This window comes from Sceloporus occidentalis, unplaced genomic scaffold, assembly GCF_023333645.1.
Source record: "Sceloporus occidentalis isolate IW3139 unplaced genomic scaffold, rSceOcc1.0.p SCAF_2, whole genome shotgun sequence".
NCBI classification, from domain to species: Eukaryota; Metazoa; Chordata; class Lepidosauria; order Squamata; family Phrynosomatidae; genus Sceloporus; species Sceloporus occidentalis.
In genome coordinates, this window is record NW_028316982.1 from 49144055 (window position 1) to 49170747 (window position 26693).

At 39.8% G+C, this 26693-nt stretch overlaps 1 protein-coding gene across 2 annotated transcripts; it reads right to left on the reverse strand.

The window, feature by feature from the left end:
• On the reverse strand, positions 1-26491 carry MAB21L4 (mab-21 like 4). 2 transcript variants are annotated; one of them, XM_089507768.1, is made up of 5 exons: positions 25942-26491; positions 15535-15757; positions 8996-9149; positions 5956-6312; positions 1-1022 (listed from the first exon to the last, which is right to left on the reverse strand). In XM_089507768.1, exons 1-5 carry the CDS (start codon positions 26438-26440, stop codon positions 936-938), a joined length of 1320 nt encoding a protein of 439 aa, XP_089363894.1. In that variant the 5' UTR covers positions 26441-26491; the 3' UTR covers positions 1-935. The 2 variants fall into 2 exon arrangements, with proteins under 2 accessions (XP_089363894.1, XP_089363893.1); XM_089507767.1 differs by having other exon boundaries at positions 1-1028.
• Between the last annotated feature and the right edge of the window lie 202 nt (positions 26492-26693).

Genomic DNA, 26693 nt, shown 5'->3' on the forward strand with positions numbered 1-26693 from the left:
ATAACGATGCTTTAAAGTAACTGGGAATGTATGGAAACATATTAAATATGTGCACCTTTTGGCCTAGGTACCTAAAATACCGGATTATGAATTTATGAAATGTTCCCATACAGAAAGATAATATATAACACGAGTCCCACCATAGCTTGTAATGCTCTGCTTGCAGCAAAGTACAATGTATTACAATTAAATGACAATTAAAAGTTATATTATTAGACATAATCATCATGACCAAAATAGGTGGTTTCTCGGTGTCTGAAATTAATGTATATATAGGCACATAGAGGCGGAGCCTAAACTGGACTCAGAAAAATGGTGGCTTACAAAACTTCCTTCTGAAATAGCAGATCCCTGGAAATATTCAACCTGTATTTGTTTCTCTGGCATATCTTTATCTGTCAAGGAAGAAAGGCCAGAGGAGGTAAGCAGAAATGCCAGTAGATGGTTATTCATGTTTTTAGGAGCCCCTAAAGTTGTGCCAGCCAGCTTACTGCAAAGACAGGGTAAAGGAAAGCACTCTACTTTTAGAGTAAAATAAGATCACTGTGTGCTACTTTTTACAGCATCTGTGCTTCTTGCTTGACGAATTCTACAGGCTTGTATTGTTTTACTGAGATTGAAAAATATAATGTTTCCACCTAGTTGTTACAATACATTTGTACACAGAAAATAAGATCACCATGTGCATTCACTTGATCTACCAAAGGATAGAAAATTGGATCATTATTTCTAATGATGGAACTGCCACCTGGTGATTTTCGCCTGGCTAAGGTCACAGGTTGCCATTTTTGTTCTGCTTTTTCGCCACTAAACCAATTGTGATGAGAGAAAAAAAACTCAAGTCCACATCAAGGAGTAATTTTGATCACAGGAAATGAACTTTACTGAAATCATCCATCCAGTCAGGGTAGCTCTGTGATGCCAGGGAATGCTTTTCAGCTCTGGTTGTTCCCTATTTTCTTGGTTTTTGACAGGATGTTTGACATAGCAGAAATCCGCTGCGTATCCTTAATCTGGTACACCTGAAACTGAATAAAATATTACTGTGAAAATATATTAAAGGACATCTCCATCACTGCAAAAGTACAAAACCTTCACTACCATTGCTAAACATTCTATACAGAACAATGAATATTTTAAGGCAGACAATTGCCAACAATTCTCAGACTGGTATGGGTAAGTTTTATGTCTGCATCCCTGGAAAACAAACATTTATTTCTGGGTTTCTTTGTTTCACCATTTAACGGTTTTATATCCCAGCCTTCAGGTTTGCAGTGTGGCTGATTACAGAAGCCCAACAGCTATAAGAAAAGGAAGGAAGACAAAGTGCTTGTTCAAACTTGGTGTCATTTAGGCATCTTGGGCCAATCATGTTTCCCATGAACTGGGGAGTCATTCACATGTCCTTTTTTAAACCCGATGATGCAAATCATCTCACTCACACATTCTACGTTTGTTATTCACACTATGGAACTGCATTGATCTGCATCAGTGTGCATCTCTGTGAGTTCAGTTGCTCACATGTGTAAGTATTCAAATAAAGATGGAGCCAACGGTGTGAATGCATTTGGTACCCCCTTTTGGTATGCAGCACTTTATCCCGGGTCTGTTATTCACACTACCAATAATATGGATCTTTTTTAAAACTTTGGGGAAAACCCAATATTGATTATCCCAGATTAAGTGTTTTGTTTTGTTTTTTTGCAGCCCCCACCCCTCCAAACTTAATTGGGTGCATTTTGTATGGATGTGAACAACAGAGATTCAACCTGGATTCGTCCTGAATTATTTTCACAGTGTGAATAACTGCTAGGTTTGCCAGGTGAGCAGCATCCAGGCTTGAGACTTCAGGGCCCAAACCCTGAGATCTAGGGGTGGTTCCTAGTATTATTTGAGAGAAGGAAGAGGGAAGAGTGGGCCAGGTGGACCCCCTGGAGTATGTGGTCCAATCATTCCAAAGCAGTCTGCAATAGAACCAGCAACATAGAGTAACACACTCTGAGATCCACCCCCTTTGCCCTGAATACTGGAAAAGAGATTCCAAGCCTGGCCCTGAGATCTGGTAACCTTGAAAGAACACATCCTTAATCTTGTGGATCTGGTTGCACCTTTTCTTCCTCAATGAGCTGTCTCCATTCTGTCTCCTGCACATATGTGTATGATAGCACTCTTATTCTTGCTTGAATTGCAAGTATGTCCCTCATCACATCTCTTCCAATATGATCTGATTTCTTGAGGCCTGTGAGATACTGCTGTCAGACCCTTCCCCAGTTCCCTGATGGCCTGCCACATGGGCTCATGGCTGCCCATAGTCTTTACTGATTGAAGAAGCCCTACTGATGAACACAGTGAGAATGATTAGCAAGTAAAATATGCATATACATTAGGGAGTGAAATATGATTGCGGAGAGCCTAGGAAAGTTGCTTCTATAACTACAACTCCCAGAATCCTCCAGCCAGCACAGCCACTTTTATGCAACCTGGAAAAATGACTTTTCCATGTTCTTTTCATATATAACAAAGCCACAAAATAGGGAGCTTCCTTACACTCAGATCTTTGGTCCTCTAACCCAGTATTATCAGCTCTGATTGGCAGGGGCTCTTCAGGATTTTTTTTTCCTAACCCATCTGGAGATTCCTGGATTCCTGGTGGCCTCTGATCTAGGTACTAATCAGGTCCAACTCTATTTAGCTTCTAAGATCAGATGAAATCAAATGTGTCCAGGGTGGTTTGACAACACACTCCTTTGCCCTTGGCAGTGGACACTATGAATGAAATAAAATGGAAAAGGCAAAGTGGGTAGAAAGGGGTATTTTTCCCTGCCAACCTTATCTTTTCTGATACACCAACCCAGAACATTTCCCATGAAATAATTTGTGTTGACAAGGTTTGTATTGACAAGAGAGGCATGGTTCTGGATCTGGAAGTCCACAACAACCATGGACAGGAGACATTTAAGCAAGGTAGATATGTTAGAGGTAAACATTTAACAAAGGAAGCATTTAAATCAATCCCCATCAGTGCTTTCTCCAACACGTCTTTGCTTGAGAAAGTGCTTTGCTATAGAAAAGGGGCTGCCAAGGTTTCCTCACATCCAGCTTACGTACACTTTCTCCAGGTTAGACATACAGTTATTATTGTCGCTAATTATCAAAACTAACAAAATGTATAACAGAGCAATACAATTTTTAGGCCAAGTCAAAGTTGCAAAATAGTGTAAAAGCTTTTGAGTTCCCCAGAACTCCTATCAAAGAAGAAGGTATGAATAAGGAAGAATTCTGGAGAATCTGAAAAATATTCACTATGTACTGTTTAAGTGGTGTAATAAAATTATTACCCTAATATGAAAGTCTCGGGATTCTTTTTTTATGTCCAGTACAACTTTTTATCAAAAGGTTTTATTTCCGATTCTTGAAATTTGAAAGAGAAAGACTACAGGGTGAGGCATGAAAGGTTTGTTAGTTCAAATCTGAATTCTAATAATGCGTATTTTCCTTCTCTTCTGTATGTTGGTCAGGCACACACCATTAACTTTCTCCAATAGCCTAAAGGTCTGTTTGACTTAAAGGTCTTAGAATCAAACTAAACCAGATTCCTAAACCCAAGGACTAACAGGTTGTTGGTTCTATTGATAGATTTCTGCATTATTTATAGTACATGTAGATCACTGCAGGTTTTTCTTCTTCTAATATATTAACAATTTAAACAAAAATGAAAAAAATTAACAAAAACTTTTACCATCCTTGGTCTTGATATAATTATCCCTTAGCCAAAAGAGCAGCAACAGACATAGCTACTTCTCTGTAAAATATGTCTTTGACTCAGTGTTGCTCTTCTATAAAATAGTAGTATACATTTCTTGTCTTTCATTAGGTTTTTGTGCAGGCCATTTTAAGAGTTTTGTCTTGGAAATCCCAGGCATATAATAACTCAGATACAGAAGTGTTTTGATATATGGCTTGTTAATTGCAGTAGGTTATGCATTCCACTGTATCTCCCTGTCTCAAGTAGTTTTTACCAGGATATGTCTCGTGGACCTCTGGATTCTAGGGAAGAAGGAAAAAGCAAATCCTGCAAGCCCAATGCATTTGGCATATATCAGTCTTGCTGGTAATAATTTTAAAGGCTTTAAAAATAGAATCATAGAATTGTAGAGCTGGAACAGACCACAAGGGCCATCCAGTCCAACCCCATTCTGCCATGAAGGAACTCTCAATCCAAGCATCCCCAACAGATGGCCATCCAACCTCTGTTTAAAGACCTCCAAGGAACGAGATTCCGCTACACTCCGAGGAAGGAGTGTGTTCCACTGTCAAACAGCCCTTACTGTCAGGAAGTTCCTCCCAATGTTGAGGTGGAATCTCTTTTCCTGTAGCTTGCATCCATTGCTCCGGGTCCTAGTCTCTGGAGCAGCAGAAAACAAACTGGCTCCCTCCTCAATATGACATCCCTTCAAATATTTAAACAGGACTATGTGCTGGCCAAATGGCTGTAATAAAGTTATTATTATTATTAAACAGGACTATCATATCACTTCTTAACCTTCTCTTCCCCAGGCTAAACATACCCAACTCCCTAAGTCGTTCCTCATAGGGCATCGTTTCCAGACCCTTCACCATTTTAGTCGCCCTCCTATGGACACGCTCCAGTTTCTCAACATCCTTTGTAAATTGTGGTGCCTAGAACTAGACACAATATTCCAGGTGGGGCCTGACCAAAGCAGAATATAGTGGCACTATTACTTCCCTTGATCTAGACACTATACTTCTATTGATGCAGCCTAAACTTGCATTGGCCTTGTTAGCTGCCACATCACACTGTTGACTCATGTTCAACTTGTGGTCTACTTGGACTCCTAGATCCCTTACATATGCACTTTCATTCAGCCAGGTGTCCCCCATCCTCTATCTGTGCATTTCATTTTTTTCATCCTAAGTGCAGTACTTTACATTTCTCTGTGTTGAATTTCATTTTGTTAGCTTTGGTCCAGCTTTCTAGTCTATCCAGGTCATTTTGAATTTTGATCCTGTCCTCTGGGGTATTAGCTACTCCTTCTAATTTGGTGTCATCTGCAAATTTGATAAGTAAATATTCCTCAGTCTGAGTCAAAGCTTGTGAAATTAAATTGTGAAAATCTAAATGAATAGTTGTTGATTAAAGGCTCAGTCATCATCATCTAATTTTCTGTAATTTCAGAAGGTAGTGAGTGTGAGAGGATGGAATCACTCAACTATATATCTTACTCATGTGTTGATTTTAAATTATTTATTCTTTTTACCTTTTTTTTTTACAGATACAGTATGTTTGTCTGTATGGAAATGAGTTTCTAATAAGTCATTACACTTGTACCATTACCTTTATGGAATTATTTCTCCACAAAATTGCACCTGGTACCAACATTACTATATTTTTAGTGCTACTACTTACTTACTAAGGGCCCAAACACACAGGCCAAAACAAAGTTGCTTCAGGTCACTTTGCAGGTATGCTGCTTAAATGATGCATGGGTCCAAAGAGTCCAGAAGCCGTGCCAAAGCCACGCCCCACTCCTAAGACCTGGAGCACAGTTTTGGCGCAGCTTCTGGCCTCTTAAGATGCATGTGTCATTTAAATAGCATACCTCCAAAGTGCCCTGAAGCAGCTTTATTTTGGCCTGTCTGTTCAGGCGCTTACTTGCATTACTTAAGTTTTCCCAGGCTTTTAAAAAGTATTATTTTGACAGGTTCACATGTAGCAAATTTTATTTTATTTTGATTTTTATACTGAAACCTAATTTTGTAAAGTGTCCTGTGAGCAGTGCTAAAGAATAGTGTGTAAATATTTTAAATAAAATAAATTTTAAAATCTGGAAGAACCCTCAGTGGTTGAGAAAATTCCAAGAAGTCACTGAGAGTGAAAAAACAAAATTTCATTTTTTTTGTAACTTACAAACCCTCTATTTATGAATCAATTACCTTATCAAGCAGCATATCAAAGAAGGAAGTGTTCCAGTAGGACTTATCCTCAGCTGGGAGATGAAGTAGGGCTTTGAGACCATTGTCCACATGTTGGTGTGTGTTGGTTTCTCTCATGGCAAAATGGAATTTCAGGAAGGGCTCTGGGGTGCAAGCAAAGCTCTCCACTTTAGGATACAAATTATTCAGGTCCAAACCATCATCTTCGAACAGATTTTGTTCAGGATACAGGAAATGGGGAAGATTTTTTGTCACCAAACAGCAAAGCAAGATCACCAGCAGACGATACACAGACCCTTCCAGATATATCCAGTCTTCAGGTGAAGAGAAAAAGTGAGTGGCCCAAAGCAACACCATCTAGCAGAAAACATACACAGTTGCTAAAGACAATGCAGACAGTTCGGTTGTGCTTCAGACATTTATCAGAAATAAACATGCCAGGCTTAGTACTGCACATTTAGGAACCAGATATCTTGGTGCTTATCATTTGACTTTTGAATTCAGCTTACCTCTGTTCGACTTAAAGCTTAACTTGGGCACCAAATTTGCTGCCCGAATACAGCCCGGGTGCATCCTCGCTTCCAGGAGCGCTCCGGCAGCCATTTTCTTAAGCCAGAAAACTCCCGGATCCGAAAAGAGCCACACGGAGCACTCCTGGAAGCAGAGATGTACCCGGACTGTATTCAGGCAGCAAATTTGGCAGCAAAAACCTTCTGATAACATCAGGATGTTGCTCAAATAAGCTTTAAATTGGATAGAGGTAAGTCAAATTTAAAAGCCAAATGATAAGCTTCATAATATATGGATAGTTAATGTTAAAAAGGTAGGGGAATCCAGATGAATGGTGTAAGCTGTAGTTACTAGCCATGCTTTTTAAATGATTCTGAATTCTGTAATCCAAAAAGTGATTTTTTTCCCCCTAGCTTTGGAAAAGGGGCACCATGCTTGGCATTGTTGCAGCTTTAACGCTATGTATTACCTAACATGTTCCTTATAGTAATCATCTAAGCTGCAGAATGAAATGTATTTTAGACCTGCTAAAACTTATCCCTCGAGCAAAAGATCTATTATGTATATGATCTATTTCTGCTTTCTGTCTGATATGTCAATTTAACATTTTCCATATGTGTTGATTGCAGAAAACCTAAATGATATTTTAAAAATTACAATTCTGATGTTTCTGATAGTGGATGGTGGCGAAATTATACTTCTGATAGTTCTAACTGCCATGGAACTATGAGCAAAATACTGCTTCATTAAACTGTGCCTCATCTACAATATCTATCTATCTATCTATCTATCTATCTATCTATCTATCTATCTATTCCCTGGATAGCTATTTTGCCTCTACTCTTATCCTATGGCAAGAGGTGCTCAAGTGGCACCAACAGGCTTTCTACAGTGGCTCATGTGAAAGGCCAACATTTTATGTATTGCTTTTGACTGGTGTGTGTGTGTGTGCGCGCACGCCTTCAAGTCCCCTGTGAACTTATGGTGACCCCATGAATTTCATTGGGTTTTCTTAGATGAGGAATACTCAGGGATTTTTTACAAGTTGCTTTCTCTGAAATACAGCCTACAGTATCTGAAATTCATTGCTGGTCTCCCATCTACCAGCATGGTGTAGTGGTATGATGTTGGATTACAACTTTGGAGACCTGGGTTTGAATCCCTGCTCACCCATGGAAACCCACTGAGTGACCTTGGGTAAGTCACACTATCTCAGCCTCACAGGAAAGCAAAGGCAAATCCCTTCTGGATAAATCTTGCCAAGAAAACCCTGTGATAGGAGGGTTACCTGAAGTTGGAAATGATTTCAAGGCAAACAACAACTCCCATCCAAGCACTAACCAGGGCTCACAATGCTTAGCTTCTGTTATCAGACAGGATCTGGTGCCTTTAGAGTACTATTTCATTAAAGCTTCTTTGTGAAATTAAGAGACAAACATTGCCACTAATTAGCTTTCATTCAAAGCAAAGTAACTCATAATGTTCAGCCAAACAAGGCAAGCACAGCAAACTACAAGATAATTAAGAAAATAATTCACAAATAAAGCTAAACAAAAACAAGGCAGGAATCTAAAACTGTCATCTGTTCTGAAGTTGGCTTTCTTTGCTAGAACAATCTCACAGTTAGTAAGACTTAAAAGGTACAAAAACTAAGGTAAAAAGACTGCAAGCTACACCCAAATGGCATACACCCAAACGTTTGTAAAACATGTTCTGCTGCTCCATGTTCTCTAACCTGTAGTGGTAAGAGATGAAGCACGTCTAAACAATTAAATGCAACCCATCCAATAACATCTGATGGCCTATTGCTGGCATTCTCAGATACTATTGGATACATTAAAACAGATGAGCTATTTTTCTCTTTCACCCCTACAGCCCTTTCAGCTACAAAATGGAGAAAACAGCCAATACAGGTTCACATAAAAGCCACAGTGCTGATATGAAAGCAACTTTCATTCCACCTCTCCTGCTGTTCCTTGTTCCAAATTTCCCTTCCTACTTTCTTGCATGTGCAGCTTGGGGAACAGACCACAGAGCAGGAGCAAGGATCCTGATAGTTTTGTGTATGTGTGTGTGTGTTTCTGGATTCAACAATTTAAAAAGAGCAGCACAATCCTACCATTGGTGTTCCTTACTGTTAGGGTTAAACATCATGGCACATGAAGAAGAAGAACTATGGCCTGTTACAGACAGCCAAAATAAAGCTGCTTCGAGTCACAGTGGAGGTATGGTGTTTCAATGATGCATGTGTCCTAAGAGTCCAGAAGCTACACCAAAGCCATGCTCCAGTCTTTAGGGCTGGAGCGTGGCTTTGGTGCGACTTCTGGACTCTTAGGACGCATGCATCATTGAAACACCATACCTCCACTGTGACTCGAAGCAGCTTTATTTTGGCTGTCTGTAACAGGCCTATATATCCTTTCCAGTTATTTTAGCTACCACAGCAGAAAAGAAAAACACCCTGATGGCTGAGAGGAAAATGCATAAAAAAAAAAATAAGATTGACAGTCCAGAAAGAATAAAGAACTACCTTCAAGTGATGAAATGTAAGTCCTCCTTTCTTGCTTTCCTTTCTCCAGTTCTCATGGTTAACTTGGTCAAGGAGACAAAGACTGTCCAAATGATATCCCTTCAGGTTGCTCACAATCTGGAGAAGTCTGAGGATGGGGCGATTAGTACAGCACCTAAAAAGAAAAAAATGAAGCTAGAAGCTGAATTGTTCTTTCAGAATTCACTGCACCTCAGTGTAGTTAATCTGAGACGGAAACCCACAAAATATAGCAGGAGTGGGAGAAAGCATCTCTTTTCAGATGTTGCTGGACTACAACTCTCATCATTCTTCACCATTTGCTATGGAGACTAGGTCTAATTTGAATTAGAGTCCCCAGACATTCCACACTCCTAGAATAAAATAACAACACACTAGAACCCATGATATATGTTGTTGACCCAAGTCACCACTCCCATTAACACATACTCCAGGCCAGTCTTTCCTTAAGGAGAACTATACAAGAAATGTAGAGACTATGGAAGTAGAGGTCACTCAGGTTTGGGTCTTTTTTTTCAGATTCTAAGGAAGGATGCACTATTTCTGAATTAATAACACAGCAAGTCATATAAAATTCAAAAGCACTAATGAGATAGCTCAGTCTCAGACAGATACAGGTTCTTGTCTGTAATTTAGTACCCATGTACTCTGGGATATGTGGATTATAGTCTCTGTAGGTGATGTTACATAATATTCACACAGCTCTTTCAAACTGAATAGAGCTAATGTATGAGACACACAGCTATGAAGCATTGGCTATACTGTCTTTGCCGCATATGTTTGTACAATCCTACTTGCATGGATGTTACCCCATCTCTTTTGAATGATAAAAATTAATGGGTGGAATTATTATGTGGATACACATAGAATGCCACATATGAATGCATTCTATAGATATGTACACAATCACTCAAATGTAGAACAGGCAGGTTTAGTAACATTGCAACATCACATATTGATGTTGGCCAGTGTTACCACTTTGTATGCTATTTTTGTTTCAGGTATGTAGATGTTCAAGTCACTCCCTCCTCTGCAAATACCCACAAAAATGTAACATGTAAATCAACCCAAAGTATACTGGTTAATCCCATCACCTCCCTTGTACTGCAATTATTCATGTTCTTGAGAAGTATGTGGTCCAAATTGTAGGCAAGGTTATTCCAACCATTAAGTTTCATGAGTGGTCAGGTAAAGTCTGTTAGCTCTTCATTTTTGCCTCTAAAATATCCCCAGGAGATGCATCTCATTCATGTAATGATGCAGGGAGTTGCTGATTTATGAAATAAAAATAAAGCCTGAAGGTCCCTGATAGCATGGTTCACCTGAAATTCTGCAACAGGACCTTCAGATGTCGCTGGCTGAAGAATCATTTCCTCAAGGAAGAGGAGGGGGATTAGTCATGTGTGCCTTTGATTAAATGAATATATAGAAGTTTAAATCAGGACTTTGCTAAGCAAGATGGCTGATCCAAAAAAATTAGGAAAAACAGCAACTTTTAAACTGGTCAGATTATTACTTCTGCATAGTATTTGTTCTCCTGTTGATACTACTACTGGCTAAAGCTGTACAGTTAACTGTGTTATGCTAAAAATGTCACCTAGCTCAATCAGTTGTTGATCTCAAGATGTAACTCTTTGAGTGGCAGCCTCTTATCTCTCTTTTGAAGATGACATATTGATTACTAGCAAAGTATATTATTAAAGATTACACGTCTTGGTGCTGGGAAGGTAAGTAATGAGAGAGAGAATGATCCTGACAAAAGCAGATTACATCTGTCTGCTTTGTGTTGATCTTGATTGAACTGACTTTGAATTGCTGTGGCCACCAAGAGTGCAAAACATTTTAGTGCATGCAGCAATCACCTTTTACTCAGTGCAAGGGAATAGAGAGCTTTCTTTCCATCTGTTATCATACTAATCCTGATACATATTTCTGTCTTTGCACTGCCCCTAGTATAAATTGGTGACAGTAAGCATGTCTGTCTTGACTGGATTCAGCTTCAATTTGTTTTTCCTCATCCATCCCATTACCTCCTTCAGGCTGTCATAGACCTAGCAGAACCTGGTTTGGGAATTCCACACCTTTCCATACAGAAATGGTTACATCTCATGTATCCATAGAATCAAAAAGCATAGCAATTAAGAATCTAAAATAGAATTTACTTCATCTTTTAATATGTATGTAATCTACTCTACCTGGCCTCCTCCTTGATTCCCACCCTTGAAAGATTTATATGAACAGATAATGTTGGTAAATCTCATGCCTGAACAAGTTGCCTTAGAAAGCTGTAGAGCTGTCATTCCTCACAATTTTAAAATAGAGGCATTCATCCAGAGGGAGAGAAGGGCAGGCCAGCTCCATTGGGCCTAATCAGAATAAGAAGATGGGCCCTCCATCCAGTCCATCAGCCTTGATCCAGGCCTCCGAGGGAGAGAAGATCTGCTGGACTTTCCCCCTTCCCCACTGCCATTCCCTTCTCCTTTTGTGTCTTTTTAGATTGTAAGCCTGAGGGCAGGGAAAAGTCTAATTAACAATTTGTAAGCCACTCTGATAGCCTTTTGGCTGAAGAGCGGGGTATAAATTTATTATTATTATTATTATTATTATTATTATTATTATTATTATTATTATTAAAGCCTAGTAATGTACAGTACAACAGCTCTATGTACTGTACTCTGTGATCAATGATACGTGTTTCACCCCTTCTTCTTCTTAAATTACCTGATGTAAGAGACTGGGTTCTCCCCACCCCCAATATACCAGGCACTGGAACGATATTTGTGTTCCTTCACTACAATTGTCTCTTTCTTTCTTGGAAATTCACCTTTCACAAAACCAGCAGCCAAGTTCATGAGCCAGGACTTGTCCACAGACCACAAGTCTGAGCAACACTGTGGTACAGGACTGATCTTCTACCATAGCATGTTGTTATAGAATTATGGGCAGAACAGATTATCTGACAAGAAACCCCATGATATGTTTGTTTTAGGATTGCCATAAACTGGAAACAACTAGATCATCTTATTTAGCCCAAACATTATTCTATGCCAGGACAGTCTTCACTGAACTCAGGGTGGACAAATTCTGAGGAGATGAGAGCCACTTTTGCCCTCACTAGACCTTGGAGGGGTGCACACATCTCTGACATCCCCATGATATTTCCTGATATCTTCATTTTATATGTTGCCATTTAAAATATTTGTGTATCTGTTATTTTGATTATCCACCTTGGGCACAATCCTTAGAAAAATGTGATGCAAAATAAAATAAAATCCACATTTTTAGCATTTCTGCAAGGTTTCAAATGGAACTTGAACTAGAAACAGATTCTACTCTAGAACTTATTAAAAAGGTTCTGACAAAATCAGAAGATCTGGATGTGTAATATTTTGTTTCTATTTCTCTATTCACGTATTTATAGATTGATGGCAATGAATGAATTTGTGTTCCCAGCCTTAACGACTGCAGATGCACAACAACTGTTTGTTGTGAAAGGAGGTTATATATGACATCTAGGAGGCAGTGTGCTTCAGATTACTGGAAGTCCACCCTTTCCCCCTTTTACCCCTCTCAAGAGAATCTTATTATATCACACACATATCACTCTATACATATCTCTGGAAGAAAGGAGGATTCATTGCATCCTCCTGGATCCTAGATATTTCTTTGTTGTAATGTATGCAGACAGACACACATTCACTTAGACAAGAAGAGCTGTAGAATGACCTCTGAGACCACTCTTATTGAGAGTCTAGCTGCCAAACCCAGCTGCTCTGCAGTGTTCTGGACTAGCAGGCGCTAGCAGTCTTATCCTATTATGCTGCTTCTGCAAATTTTACAGTACTCTAGACACTCTAGAAATACAGTTATAATATAATGCAAGTGAGATACATATTTCTCCAATCAATATCTTAGTTTTCATATGGCTTTCAATAGCCACTAAGTTTTTCTTACATTAATATATTCTTCTTCTTTTTTTACAACCTAGAAACAGGAGGAGACAGCTTTTCATAAATCAACCATTATATTTATAGAATATGTTATCAGAGCAACCATGGGCAATCTCAGGAGGGAGCAGTCTTTTCCCCTAATCTGTGTTTCCCCTAATGTCAGTTTTCATTTTTTAAAAGACAGTATCTTCCTTTTGTAAGGGGTGAAACACGAAGCATAATATGCAGCCACTGTTCTGCCCATTTTAAAATATATATTCCCATAGTGTTTCGGTGTTTTCAGCCAATGAAGTAAAACATAACCATGACTGACTAGCATACCCTCTTTCCTGGAAAATGAATTTCATAGTTCATTTCAGAGCCATTTTTCATCTTTCCAAAAAAAAAAAAAAAGATGTAATTGCTGCCCCATAAAAATTAATAATCTGAAATACAATAATTTACTATAGCTGTGATAAAGTTGTAGAGCGCCTAACCACCACTACTGCTTGAAATAGTGGCAGAAAAGGCAGGAGGTCATGATCTTTCTAACTCAGGTCTTAATTAAAATTTAGGTTCTCCCCCCATTATAAGCATTTTAAAATAATGTTACTGATTCATGCAGATAAAAGCCACTATTTTTGTTCCATATTGCAGGAGACAAGGCTGTTGCTAAGAGACTGTAGGTTATGGCAAATCTTCAAAGTAGCCTAGACCTATTATGTCCATTTTCCTGAATGGGGTCACGCTCCCCTTGAGGGACTCGGTGCGCAGCTTGGGAGTACTCCTTGATTCGTCGCTTCATCTGACATCTCAGGTGGACGCGACGATCAGGAGTGCTTGTTATCAGCTTCGGCTGATACGCCAGCTGCGCCCCTACCTGGGCCGTCGGGACCTTGAAACTGTTGTACATGCTTTGGTAACCTCTCGATTGGATTTCTGCAATGCGCTCTACATAGGGCAACCCTTGTACCAAACCCGGAAGCTTCAATTGGTGCAGAATATGGCAGCCAGACTGGTCGCTGGTAGTTCCAGGACAGACCACATAACACCTATTTTAAAAGATCTCCACTGGCTACCCATTCGCTTCCGAGCTCAATACAAGGTGTTGGTTTTGACCTATAAAGCCCTAAATGGCTTGGGCCCAGGGTACTTGGAGGACCGCCTCTCCCCACACAATCCGCCCCGCACACTCAGAACATCTGGGACCAATTTGTTAGAGGTCCCTAAGTCCCATTTGGTGAGGACCTCACAGAGGGCTTTTACTATCGCCGCCCCCTCATTGTGGAATAAGCTCCCTGTAGAGCTCCGTTCCTCTGCATCTTTAGTTTCTTTTAAGAAACAATTAAAAACGCATCTATTCCAGTTGGCTTTTTCACTTTAGGTAATAGTGTTTTTTCTCTGCTCCTTGCCCTCTGTTTTTCGACCCCGAATTAGTGCAATATATTGTCTTTTTCTTGCCCCTAGTGAATTGTGATTTGTATAGATTCCCATTCCTACCCCTAGTAATGATGTTTTTAAACTTTTTATATTGTGATGTTTTACTTGTATTTTATTGTTTCTTGTCTTGTAAGCCGCCTTGATCATGCAATTGGAAAGGCGGGATATAAATAAAAATTATTATTATTATTATTATTATTAATATTTTTATATGCAAAATCCACTATCTGAAAAGTATTTTAATGTTAACAGATGTGGAAAAAGACTGAGAATGTAAAGGATAAAATGAGCAGTCCAGTCTTTTCCTTTAAAACAACCAACCCTGATCAAATATAGCCATTCCGCCTTCCAGAAATACATGCCTTGGGGATGCTACTGTTGTCTATACAGGTTGTTCATTATGTTTCGAAGGTAAAGGAAATCATTATAGAACATGGAGACTCTTTTTCTGATCAGTCTTGAGGTAATGTCAGAAAATGTCTGGTATATTTTTAAATACTTTTAAAATCTGAGCCAATATACACTTCTTAAGTGAACTTCCCACCCCCACCTCCTAAAATATATCTCTCTCGTCACATAAACTTTGGTTGGAGACCATTGTGTCTCATGTTATACAACAGTGTTGTTCTGAGCATTTTTCCTCTCGCTATAGGTTTTTGTGGGTTTTTCGGGCTATGTGGCCATGTTCTAGAAGGGTTTGTTTCTGACGTTTCACCAGCATCTGTGGCTGGCATCTTCAGAGAAGACTTCCTCTCACTGTTTGTAGGTTTGAATGTAAGACCTCTTGTGTGTTTTCAAGTCATTTTGGACTTATGGCAACCATAAGACAAACCTAAAAAAAAAAGGGGTGGGCACAAGATTTGTTCAGAGGGGCTTGTCTTTGCTTTCACCTGAGAGAATGTTATTTGCCTAAAGTCACCCAGGGGATTTCCATGGCCAAGAAGGCATTCAAACCCTGATCTTCAGAATTGTACTCTGACAACTAAAACCACTGTACCAAACTGTCTCTTGGATGAGGAAAAGGCAAAAGTGTGTTGTTACACTATGCCCTATGCATGCATAGTATACTTATGTGCCATTATGCCGGTCTCTCCCCACCTCCCAAAATACCCTGCAAACACCCTTTGAAACAACATAGTTGCACTTCTTTACCTCCAATGACAATAACTGGTAGGGATGAAGTCAGCTTCCTCAGTGACTTTGCTCAAACTTCCTTGTGGAAATCCCATTTCTTGCCAACTGTTGTGAGGTTTCAGAGCACCCTGCTTTCTTCTTATTACAGGGACAATGTTGAAGCAGATCATTTTCCAGCCACTGGATATCAATAAAGGCAACTGCATGTCATCATCCTTTAACCTCTCCGCACTGAGTGCACCTAGAGATGACCAAAAGAAATCTGAGAATAGAGTTACACACCACAGAGCTTCTTCAAGGTCCTACTACTGTCATAACCCTTAGTGTTATTTCTCCTGTGAATAGAGAAGGGTATTCTAAGGGTTCATGATGCAAAGCACATTATGCTTTGGACTACAACTTGCAAAACTTTTTTTAAATACATCTCCCAGCATCTCTGCATTAACATGGCCACTGACCATGCTGAATGAGGGAGTCTGGGAGCTGCAGTCCAAGCAATTAGCATTTCCAAGCTTTGCCGTGGACACTATGCAGCACAAATAAATCCCAATGGAATCCAAATTAAATCAGTAAGATTTGCTTGCAGTGGGGCTTAGCAATCGTCAGTGTTTACTAGATTGTGTTTTGTTGTATCTGTGTTAACTAAAGAGCTGCTTGTATATAATACCTGCCTCTCCATCCTTTCTAAGCAAATGACTGCATTCTCATTGATTAGTATGCACCAGGGTCCAAGCCCCATAACTAATATCATTCTAACATTTTATGGTATGAGCTTGGTCCTAAGTCAATAAGGCGCGGTACAGACCGCCCAAATGCACTATGCTGGTGACAATTTTAGGGTTAGGGATTGAGCAGCAACCACACGGTCCCTAACCCTAGCACAGCGATGTGGCAGAACAATGGCAGCATCCTGTGTACACGGCGCCGCCATCATGATGTGCCACAGGGTTGCGAGTACATGGGGTGGCACTTACGTCATGATGGTGGCGCCGTGTACACAGGATGCTGCCATTGTCTCTCTGTCTCTCATGACGTCCACCCTGCAGCACAGAAAGAACCCGGTTTTGCCAGGTTCTTTTTCCTCTGGAGGGAATTAGGGCCACCGGCAGGCCGCCTTTTTGGGGTGGTCTGTCCTGCACCTAAATGTGTTTTTTTCCAACCAAATAGTGTTGGCCTAACTTCTCTTGATAGTCTCCATATCTACCTAGCTATTTGTTATCCTTACTGTAGTTTGGCAATCTGCACTTCTGAAAAATTATTTCTGTTCTATTCCTATATTTTGGCCAATTTATACTTAGATCTTCAAAAGATTCTTTATCTCTCTCTCTCTCTCTCTCTCTCTCTTTTTAAAAGTTCTGCATTCTTCCCTCCAGCATATTTTCTGAAAACCACAACTCAAAGCATTCCTCATAACCAAACAAAGGGAACTCAGGGGATGGAATAAATTTCTTTTTAACACTTGAATCTCAGTAGTGCTGACAGATTACTTGTCTTTCCAAAACCCTGTAACAGCCAACTTACTCATTTTGCATTTTGCATTATTGTGAAAATTTCAAAGTGGTCCTGGAAGGCATTTAGGGAATGAATTTCAGGGACAGGCTGTGTGTGTGTGTGTGTGTGTGTGTGTGTGTGTGTGTATCACACAGAGAACATAGAATTCTGACTCTCTTGTGAATCCCCAAGAGCCAGAATTTTCAGAGACTAATTACATTAGCAAAAAAAGAGTCAATTTTTCCAAAATATATGTATGCCAACAGTTCCTGACTGCACACCAACAAACCAGTCTCCTGAAAATGCCTGGGATATCATGATCTACATTACTGAGAAAGTCTCTCTACATATGGGAATTTTGGGGGTGGAAAGATAGATTCAGAGCCATAGGATGTCTTATACCAATTTTCTTCCTCACTACCTTAACTCTGAAATGAGAAATGCTATCCTACTGAACACAGGTCCCTGCTGTTCAGTAGGGGTAATCTATGTGATCAGAGTTTGGATCTTTTGTCATGCTTCTAATATAAAGCTACTTACTGTCCTACCATTAAGTTGAGTGAGGCAGCTGCCTCAGGCAGCAGATTCGGAGTGTCATGAAAAAGCAACCAACTATTAGTTACTTTAATTGGTCATTGTCACTTCCTGTGAGTTGCTACCAATTATCAGATAGCCTGAAAATTCAGACTTAATTATTTTCTATACCTATAAGGGTTTATTTTTGCTTAATTAAGGTTACAATCATTCTCAGTAGTTTGGGAGCATGTTTTTTTCTTTCTTTCTAAAACGGTTCTTGGGGGAACTTAGACTAAAGAGCAAAAGGGAACTGGGCTTTAGGCATTCTGGTGGCTTCACTCTGGGACCAATTAATTGGTTGCTATTTCTTATGGGTAAAATGCCTCTTATGTTTTGTTCATTTCTCCATCATTCGCTTCTGTGGATGTTTTGCTTTGTAGTCTGTACAGCTCCTGTGGTTTGGCTACTGCTTAGAAAGTTCAGGTTGGTGTGCATAGTTAATTTAGTTATGCCTTTGCTAGTTTTGCCTGTTGTATTATGTGTTCTTGTTGTATATAGCTGCCCCTTTCCCCTATTGTTTGTAAATAAACCCATCTCCTTAGTTTAATTGTGAATTATTTTGAGAATCGCCTGGTCTTAAGTCCAGTTCTTGCCATTTGGTCACTAGCGTTTGCCTAATGTTCTAGACTGAAAGTACTGGTGTAGCACTTATAGTCTTGACAATCTTTGTAGATCTGAATTCCCCCTGACTCAAACTTAGTGTATGTTAGTAGTAGTGGCAATACTACCTTGCAGGGATAATGACAATAGTTATTATACTTTTAGTGAAAGAAGTAGACAGGTGCTTGGATTTTCTGTTTCAGATACTCCAGTACATAACATGCCTAGTTTGGGGTATTTTGGTGCTAGTGGGTAGGAAGCATCACTTGTCTGCTCCTCTGGAGATAGCAAAATATCTTGATCCAGCTGTAGTAAGATTTTTAGGTTCCCTTCCATATGGAGAATAACAGTGCCAGAGACATTAGAAAATAATCAAGTAAAAGGATGAGAATATCAACATCTATATGCACATAGGACGACTATAAAGATAGGAGTCCTTAAAATAAAGCTATAGCAAACCATGGAATGACTTTGAGGAATAACTGTTATAGACAGCAATGTAAAATGGTGTCCACCTTGAACATAATTACACTTCCTAGTATGGAATTCATTCTTCTGTCTAGAGAGCTGATTGTTACAGGCAGCAGGACATGGTTAACCAGCAACAAAAACGATATCAAATGAAATAATTTCTAACATTATAAGAGGAGAGCTACAGATGCAACAATAGAAATGTTTTATAGCTTTGACCATGCTGTCAAAGTACTCTAAGGTAGAAAAAAATTAAACAATTTGGTGATCCTTGATAGTGGCATGGGATACATTTTGAAATTGGGCTAATGACTAAGGATGCATCTACACAGTAGAAATAATGTCATTTGACACCACTTTAACTTCTATGGCTTTAACCTACAGAATCCTGGAATTTGTAGTTTTATAAGCTCTTCTGCTTTTCTGCCAAAGAGTACTAGTGTCTCACAAAAATCTCAGGATCACACAATCCCAGGGTCTGGTGGGATGGAGCCACAGCAGTTAAACGTAGTGCCAAACTGCATTATTCCTACAGGGTAGATCCACCCAAGGAATGAGGTAAGCACATAAGAAATTAAATGGTGTCCCCCATGTGTCTTTGTGAACTTTTAAAGTACCGTCTGCTGGTTTTGTGTTGCAATAGCAACAAGCAGGCTTGTCCCAGAATTTGTTTAGGGTCTGGCTGGTTTGTGCATATTCGTATTGTCATGTATGTATGCACATTTCTTTACTGACCAACCTTATTTTGCCTTATAATGCTTATACTTTCCTCCTCCGAAAGCACTGTACCATGAAGAGGGAGGGTCTGAGAACAAATTTCATACTAGGACCAAAAACCCTTTAAGTCAACCATGTAATCTTCTAGCACACATAGAAACCAGTGCCCTGGTGTCCCTGCAAAGCTCTACAACAGCAAGAAGATTTAGTGCAGGTATATGTTCTCTTTCTTCTCCCCTCCCCATATTGTTTAACAGCCAGACTGGAGGGATCAGAAAGCAAGGGATCAGAGACCATTCAATCCTGTCAGTTGGAGCCAAGCCTTGAAACCTGGCAACTTATGCAACTCTAATTCACTTTTTGGAATTACTTCCTTGAATTCCTTCCTACTTTGCCATAGACACCTGGAGTGATGCAATGAGGCAATCTTGCCATGGGGTGTAACAGCAACACAGAAGAAACAGCAAACAGAACAAGACAAAAATGCACTTGTCTCTGAACATGTAATGCTGTTTCAGCAGGCAAAACTAGAGAGTAACAACAGCTTAGCGTTTGTTTGCAAGCATAAGAGACTACTGACTAGAGAATAATATATTGTAAGTTTGACTATCAGCAGGCCAAACTAGCAGAGTAACAACAGTTTAGTGTTTGTGTCATAACATAAGAGACTACTGACTGGAGAATAATATATTGTGAGTTTGTCTATGATGATCACTGTGAAGGGGTATTCTAGGATATTAACCACAGGAGAACCTTAATGCTCCCTTCATATTGATTGTGGGATGCTTTTCCTTAAGGCCCAGGAGCCAGCCTTTAGAGAGTGACACCCCCCCCCCCCCCCGCAAAGCAAAAGGAAAGGGGAAAGAAACAGTTTGAAGTGTGTTTGTAATCTTAATATGGGGAAAGGTAGAGATGGGAGTTTCTAACTGCAATAGGGTAAAAGACTTATGGAAGGTCGCACAGTTTGCCTTTTGAGGAATATCAGACACAGTTAGTGGGTTTGTTTTGTTCTCTAAGGCCTGTTACAGACTGCCAAAATAAAGCTGCTTCGGGTCTCTTTGGAGGTATGCTGTTTAAATGATGCATGCATCCTAAGAATCCGGAAGCTGCACCAAAGCTGCACTCCAGTGTTTAGAAATGGAGTGTGGCTTTGGCACGACCTCCGGACTCTTATGACCCATGCATTATTTAAATAGCATACCTCCAAAGAGACCCGAAGCAGCTTTATTTTGGCAGTCTGTAACAGGCCTAAGAGTACCTGCTCGTCCAAAGGCATGTTCTTGTTTATTTTTAAATACAGCAGATATCATGAGGAACCATAAATCTCCAGTGTGCTCCCATCCCTCTCTCTCTGGCTTTACTTTGCAAACGAAGATTCAGGAATGACTCATCCCACACTTTCTACAAGCGCGTTGATGACTAAAAAGGCCAATCCGAGATAAACAAGTCTGGTTGCAGAAAGCACAGCAGAAAGTCTCCTTGGGTGATGTTTCCAGGTTGCGGTTCTTTCTGCATTGTCATTTCTCTTCAAGACTCATTTGGTGTGAACTTTCAAAAAGGCAGCAGCATCGTAGATAGTGCGTCTCCATGCCTCCCGATGCGAGGCCAGGGCGGACCATTGTTGGTGATCAATTTGGCCAAGCCTGAGATGTTGTTTCAGGGAGTCCTTGTATCTCTTCTTTAGAGCACCCCTCTGACGCTGATCTGTGGCGAGTTCACCATAGAATACTATTTTTGGGAGGCGATGGTCCTTCATCCTAGAAACGTGTCATGCCCAGCGCAGCTGCTGTCCTCAATAGCATGGCCTCAATGCTTGCTCAAGGACAGCAACATTTGTCACATAGTCAGTCCGGTGTATATTTAGAATTGTGCGTAAACAGCGCTAATGAAAGCGTTCAAGGAGTCGTAGGTGTTTGCGATAGGCGTCCCATGTTTCAGACCCATAAAGGAGAACAGACAGTACAATGGCTCTATACACACTGATTTTGGTGCTTCGCCTCAGGTGTTTGTTACTCCAGACTCTTTTGTGAAGTCTTCCGAATGCACTATATGCCTTTGCTCATCTGTGATCGATCTCTTTATCAATCTTGACGTCTGAGGAAATGATGCTTCCCAGGTAGGTGAACTGCTGGATGGACTTAAGCACAGATCTGCCTACAGTGATGTGGGGATGGTAGTGTTCTTCCTGTGGTGCAGACTGGTAGAGAACTTCCATTTTCTTCAGACTGACTTCCAGCCCAAAGAGCTCTGCAGCTGTAGCAAAACAAAGCTCCCATCCAAAGATATATAAAACCTGCAGATATTATACCACTCTGGAAAGTGGGGAGTGCGTAACCATATTGTCACCTTTGGTCCTCCTTCAGGGTGACCTGTGGCAGCCAGTGGCTTTATTTCACTGGGGCGCTGAATCTATGTCAGTCTGAACGTGAACACCAAAAAGTCTGAACTGAAAGACAGCCATCTATAATACTGATCCTGTTTTGGTGACAGCATCTAGCACCCTGGATAGTGCCTGAAGTTTTGACTAAAACCCAAAACAGACTTATTATCCCACAGACATGAACGCCACCAGTCACCATTGTGGGTGGCCACAGATTAGTTAGTACTGATTCTTCTCACTGTAGCAGAAAGTTATAATTGAGCAGCTTAATTTTATAAATTAAGATCCAGAAACATAAGTTGGTTAGTAATGACTATGTCTGCCCTTTTTGCCACCTCAGCTTGGGCTACTGTCATGCACTGTTGCCAGAGTCTACATAAAGAAGCCAGAGCAGACCTCAACTCCATGCTGCCCTTCTTCACTGCAGTACTATAAATGTAATATAATCAAGCTGTGCCCTGATAAGGGTGGAAGTAGTGCTGAAACAGGTTCATATTTTAGCATGGACTGATACTGTAGTCTCACTTCTTGACTACTTTGGCTGAAATTTCTTCATGTACTTTTTCCAGCATGTGCTTTTACTACACTTGGTAGAAACCTTGTCTTCCATGTTTTGTTTCTAATCTGTCTTTTTTTTTTTAACCAGGAAACTTTTTACATTATGATGGGGCTTTCTTTCTAGCTGTCTCCTAGTTGAATCATGTTCCCATTTAGTGGGTAACACAAGGCTCCTCATATGTTATCTGCTTGTTATAGGGCAGGCTTGGAATTATAGAATCACCAAGCCAACATGGTATGGACAGACCAACAATACTGCAATAATTATTAATTGTTCAGTGATTCTTTTCCTGCTTTTGCCTGCCACTGTTATTAAGCAAGACATTTGAAGATGATTTTGTTGAACTCATCTGACTATGTATTTAATCTATGGTAGCCATGTATCAGACTATACAGGGGGCAGTCTTCTGAAGTATGGTAATTTGTATTTGAGAAGGTCTACTTTTCATGTTCAATAAAAAGATGAAGAAACCTAACATCAATGCCTTTGAATCTGCCTGTTATCACACACAAGGCAACTGGTCACAAGTCTTCCCCACTATTCTGAAGATTAACTATATAAATTAGTATGCAAATGGGTCTGGCAGCACCTTTGGGACTAACTGACCAAAAGAAGTTGCAACATACATTCTCATAAGCTTAGTCTACTTCCGCAGATGCATGTAGTGAACTGAGCAACTGGGCAGCAGTTCACTCCATTCATCTAAGGAAGTAGATCAAGGACATTATCACATCATCCTTGTGTCTCATAGCAGTCACATTACTAAGGAAACAGGAACATAACACTTTGAAAACATACCTTACTAACCTGCTTTCTTTCTCACAACTGCTCTGCTTGCAACCCACCACTGCGTGTGATATGTCTCCTTGCTGCAGTTCTGCCTTTACAGCAGTCAGTGCCATGAGAGGGCACAATTCTCCTCTCTCCTCCAAAAGCAGGCTAACTCCATGCCTGCAAAAAACGCTTTAAAATTATTTTTATTTTATTGCTGTACCATAAGTATGCAAAGACAGCAATTTTTTTTTTAAATGCCAGCCATGGAGTTAGCCTGCTTTGGAATAGTGGGTGAGAAGGGGAAAGAAGAGGGGAATTTGTCCCTGACCTGCCACAGGACTGCTGTAATGCCAGAATTGAAGTGAAGAGACTTTTTGCACCCACTCATGCCGCTGTGTTATAATAGTCACATTTAAAGGTATTTACAGGTTTTGCTCATCAATGAAAAGGTGCACTACAGCGATTAATGGAATGCAGGGAGGAAGCAGGTAAACACAATGTCATGTGGTAAGTACTGGCCAAAGACACTTTTATCCTACTAAAATTGCACTTTTTAGCCTTGTGTGGTAAAGTCCCAAGTTTATGAAAGCTTATGCTACAACTTCTTTCACTCACCTATTTTCGGAGGTGCTACAAACAAGACCCCTTTGCATACTGATATTCCAGACTAGTGTGGCTATGTCCCTGAATTCTACCCCTATATAAATTAGTGACTGTATACATCTAGATTACAAATAAATTATCATATACAAACTTTATGCAAATCTGTGTCTTCTTTATCCAGTGATGCATTTCCTCTCAGTGAAGCCTAAATGGTCGCCCTACTTTCATCTGCCATCAGTTCTTGGTAGTTGAGGCAACTGGTGGCTCTTGAAATGCTTTTTCAGTCATTTGGGGAAAGCATCTTTATACAATTGTGTGAATATAGGATTGCTTCTTTCCTCAATTTCTGTTCCATGTATGTATTTATTGAAAAATATGGTTTGTTGTTGAGCCAACAGATACATACTGCCAAGACTTAACAAGTGTCTCCTCTGCTCCTACCAGTCTTAGCATGCACTTTATGCCTTGAGAGGAATCTGTTGCGCTAGTTTGAGACATTCTTTTTATGGAAATACATTAAATTAACTTATTACATAATAACTTTCACATATACGTTTTGTACTCTTGCCAGAACTGCACAAAATATCATAACAGGAAGATATTTTACATGAAGTTTAAATTACACAGTATATTAAAGCCCTGATATCTGTAACTAAGTAGATCTACCTTTAATATTTTGGCAAATCTTCTTTCTTCTCCGAGAAAAGGTGTAGATTCCACAAAACTGCAAGTTAAAAACAAGCATATGTGTCCGTTGCACATATGTTAAATAAATGATCAATATACATATTTCCTTGTTTTTAATCTGTAGTTATTGGGAATCTGCGGCTTTCTTTAAGGTAGAAAGAAATATTTCCAGAAATAACATCAAAATTATAGTAGAAACTGTAGGAACCACACCAGGAAACTGATCAGCTAAGAACATTGAAACACATTTTCTATTTCAAATTCAAGGTACCACATTTTCTAGAATACATTTAGTGAGAAGTTCTGCTCTTTAAGTTTATCAACACTATGGATAACAGATGTTCTCCAATTACTGATATGGTCTGCCAACATCATTTGACATGTTCTGCTAGAACCTCAAATGGCGTGGCCTTTAATTTTTCCAGCTCAGTGGAACACATAGGTATTTACATGTGTACTGAATGGAGACAATCAGGGAGAAATCTGAAGTTATCTTCAAAATTGTGACTATTACCACATAGTCACATTATTTCTAACTAGCTAGTAATCGTACATTATTCACAGTGTTCCCAGCATCACATGAGAAAAATTCTTTCAATCTCTCTTGGAAATATTTTCATGCAGCTTATTATATTGAGATAAATCAGAATGAGTTTCTTGCTTGTTTCACATAAACTTCACATTTTCCCTTAAAGGCATTCTATGATCATTGCTAAGTACATAAATAACAGGCACTGAGGAAATGCAGTACTTTAGTTACATCAAAGAATGATTGGTTGGTGCTGAATGTAAGTGTCATGGGTAGTTTGTAATAATGAACAAAACTTTTTCACCTTAGGCTTATACCATTTAGTATTTTTTTTTTAAAAAAAAAAAGCAGGACTGTGAATTCTCTGATATGCAATATTCAACGGCCTATCTTTTTTTAAAAAAACAGTGAATGCCAAAAAAAGATTACGTGTTTCCGTATTTTTGTACTGAAATGCCAACCATATCTTCAGTTTCATTTTATGTTGTACTTTTGGGTATTGTGCGCACATCTTCGCATCCATTTAAACTACTTATCTAGCCCAAATGTTGTAGATAGTTTACTTTTATTAGCATTAGTGACTTAGTTCTTTGGCAGGTGACCTGAAGGGATATACACATATACATGTCTTAGCTGAAAGCCATGGCATAGCTGTTTCCTTTACCCCACTTAATATATTAAGACAGGATAGTGCATTGTTGTAGTACAAAAATATTTTCCCTCTCAGCTTTCTGTGCTTTCTAGACATATGAAGAGAGAGAACATACACATTTTTGTGCATCTCACTACATGGGACAAAAACACAAGTACACTGGAACCCTAACATCATATACAGTGTCAGTGACTATCCATACCGAGACTTATGCTATATTCTTCCTCAGTTTCCCCCTCCCCCTTGGTCTCCTTAAGTCCAGTCCTATGTATTCTTACTCAGAAATTGCACTAAATTCAGTGTGTTAATCCCACTTAAGAGTACATAGGATTGCAGCTTCCTCCTTCCCCAAGACATCTCTTTTCTATTTCTCTCTCAGACAGTACCTGGCCTGATGAGGGATTGACTCTTGCAATAAACAACAGCAGCGACGATCAGTTCTTTCAGGAGACAAAGGATCTTGCCTGGCACAATGTGACCACTGGATTCAGTACTGCCTGCCACACTGAATACATCTTCTTTGGTCCAGTTTTGATGAGACCCATCCTTGGGTACTTTGAAACAGCAACACCCTGGCATTTGGTGGTTCTCATTATTAACCTTCTCAGAGTCGCTCTGTTCCCCTGAACACTCCAGAATCAGATCATCAGCATCAATGCACAAGGGAACCTGCATGGTTACTTCATCCTCTGCAGCACAGAGGGCAAACTCTAAGGCTTCCAGGTTTCTTGAATAGTCCACTGTAAACCTGGGGTCCATTGCATTGACTCTTTCCAATACAATCAACAAAGTGTTCTCTGCCTTCTGAAAATGCTCCACTCTCTGAGTTTCACGGGACAGGATCACTTGGAGGTAGCTATGCCAGTGAGGGCTCTTTGCCGCCATGGCTGAAAAGAGGCAAAGAATTAATCCCTCCTGAGTGTTCCTTTGCTGTTCTTGTGCAGGCTGTCTTTGAAGCAGACAAAATGTTGATGCAGGTGTGTATACACAAAAGTATGCCTCCAGGTGGGAGGGGAAAGCCAAAGCAAAGAGTTGGAGCAGGGAGGAGCAGCATACAGAGTGAAATTCCATTGAAGCATTAACAAACTTAGTGTTTTCCTGTTACATAGTTGAAAGAGTGCCAAGCTGTTTTAAAACA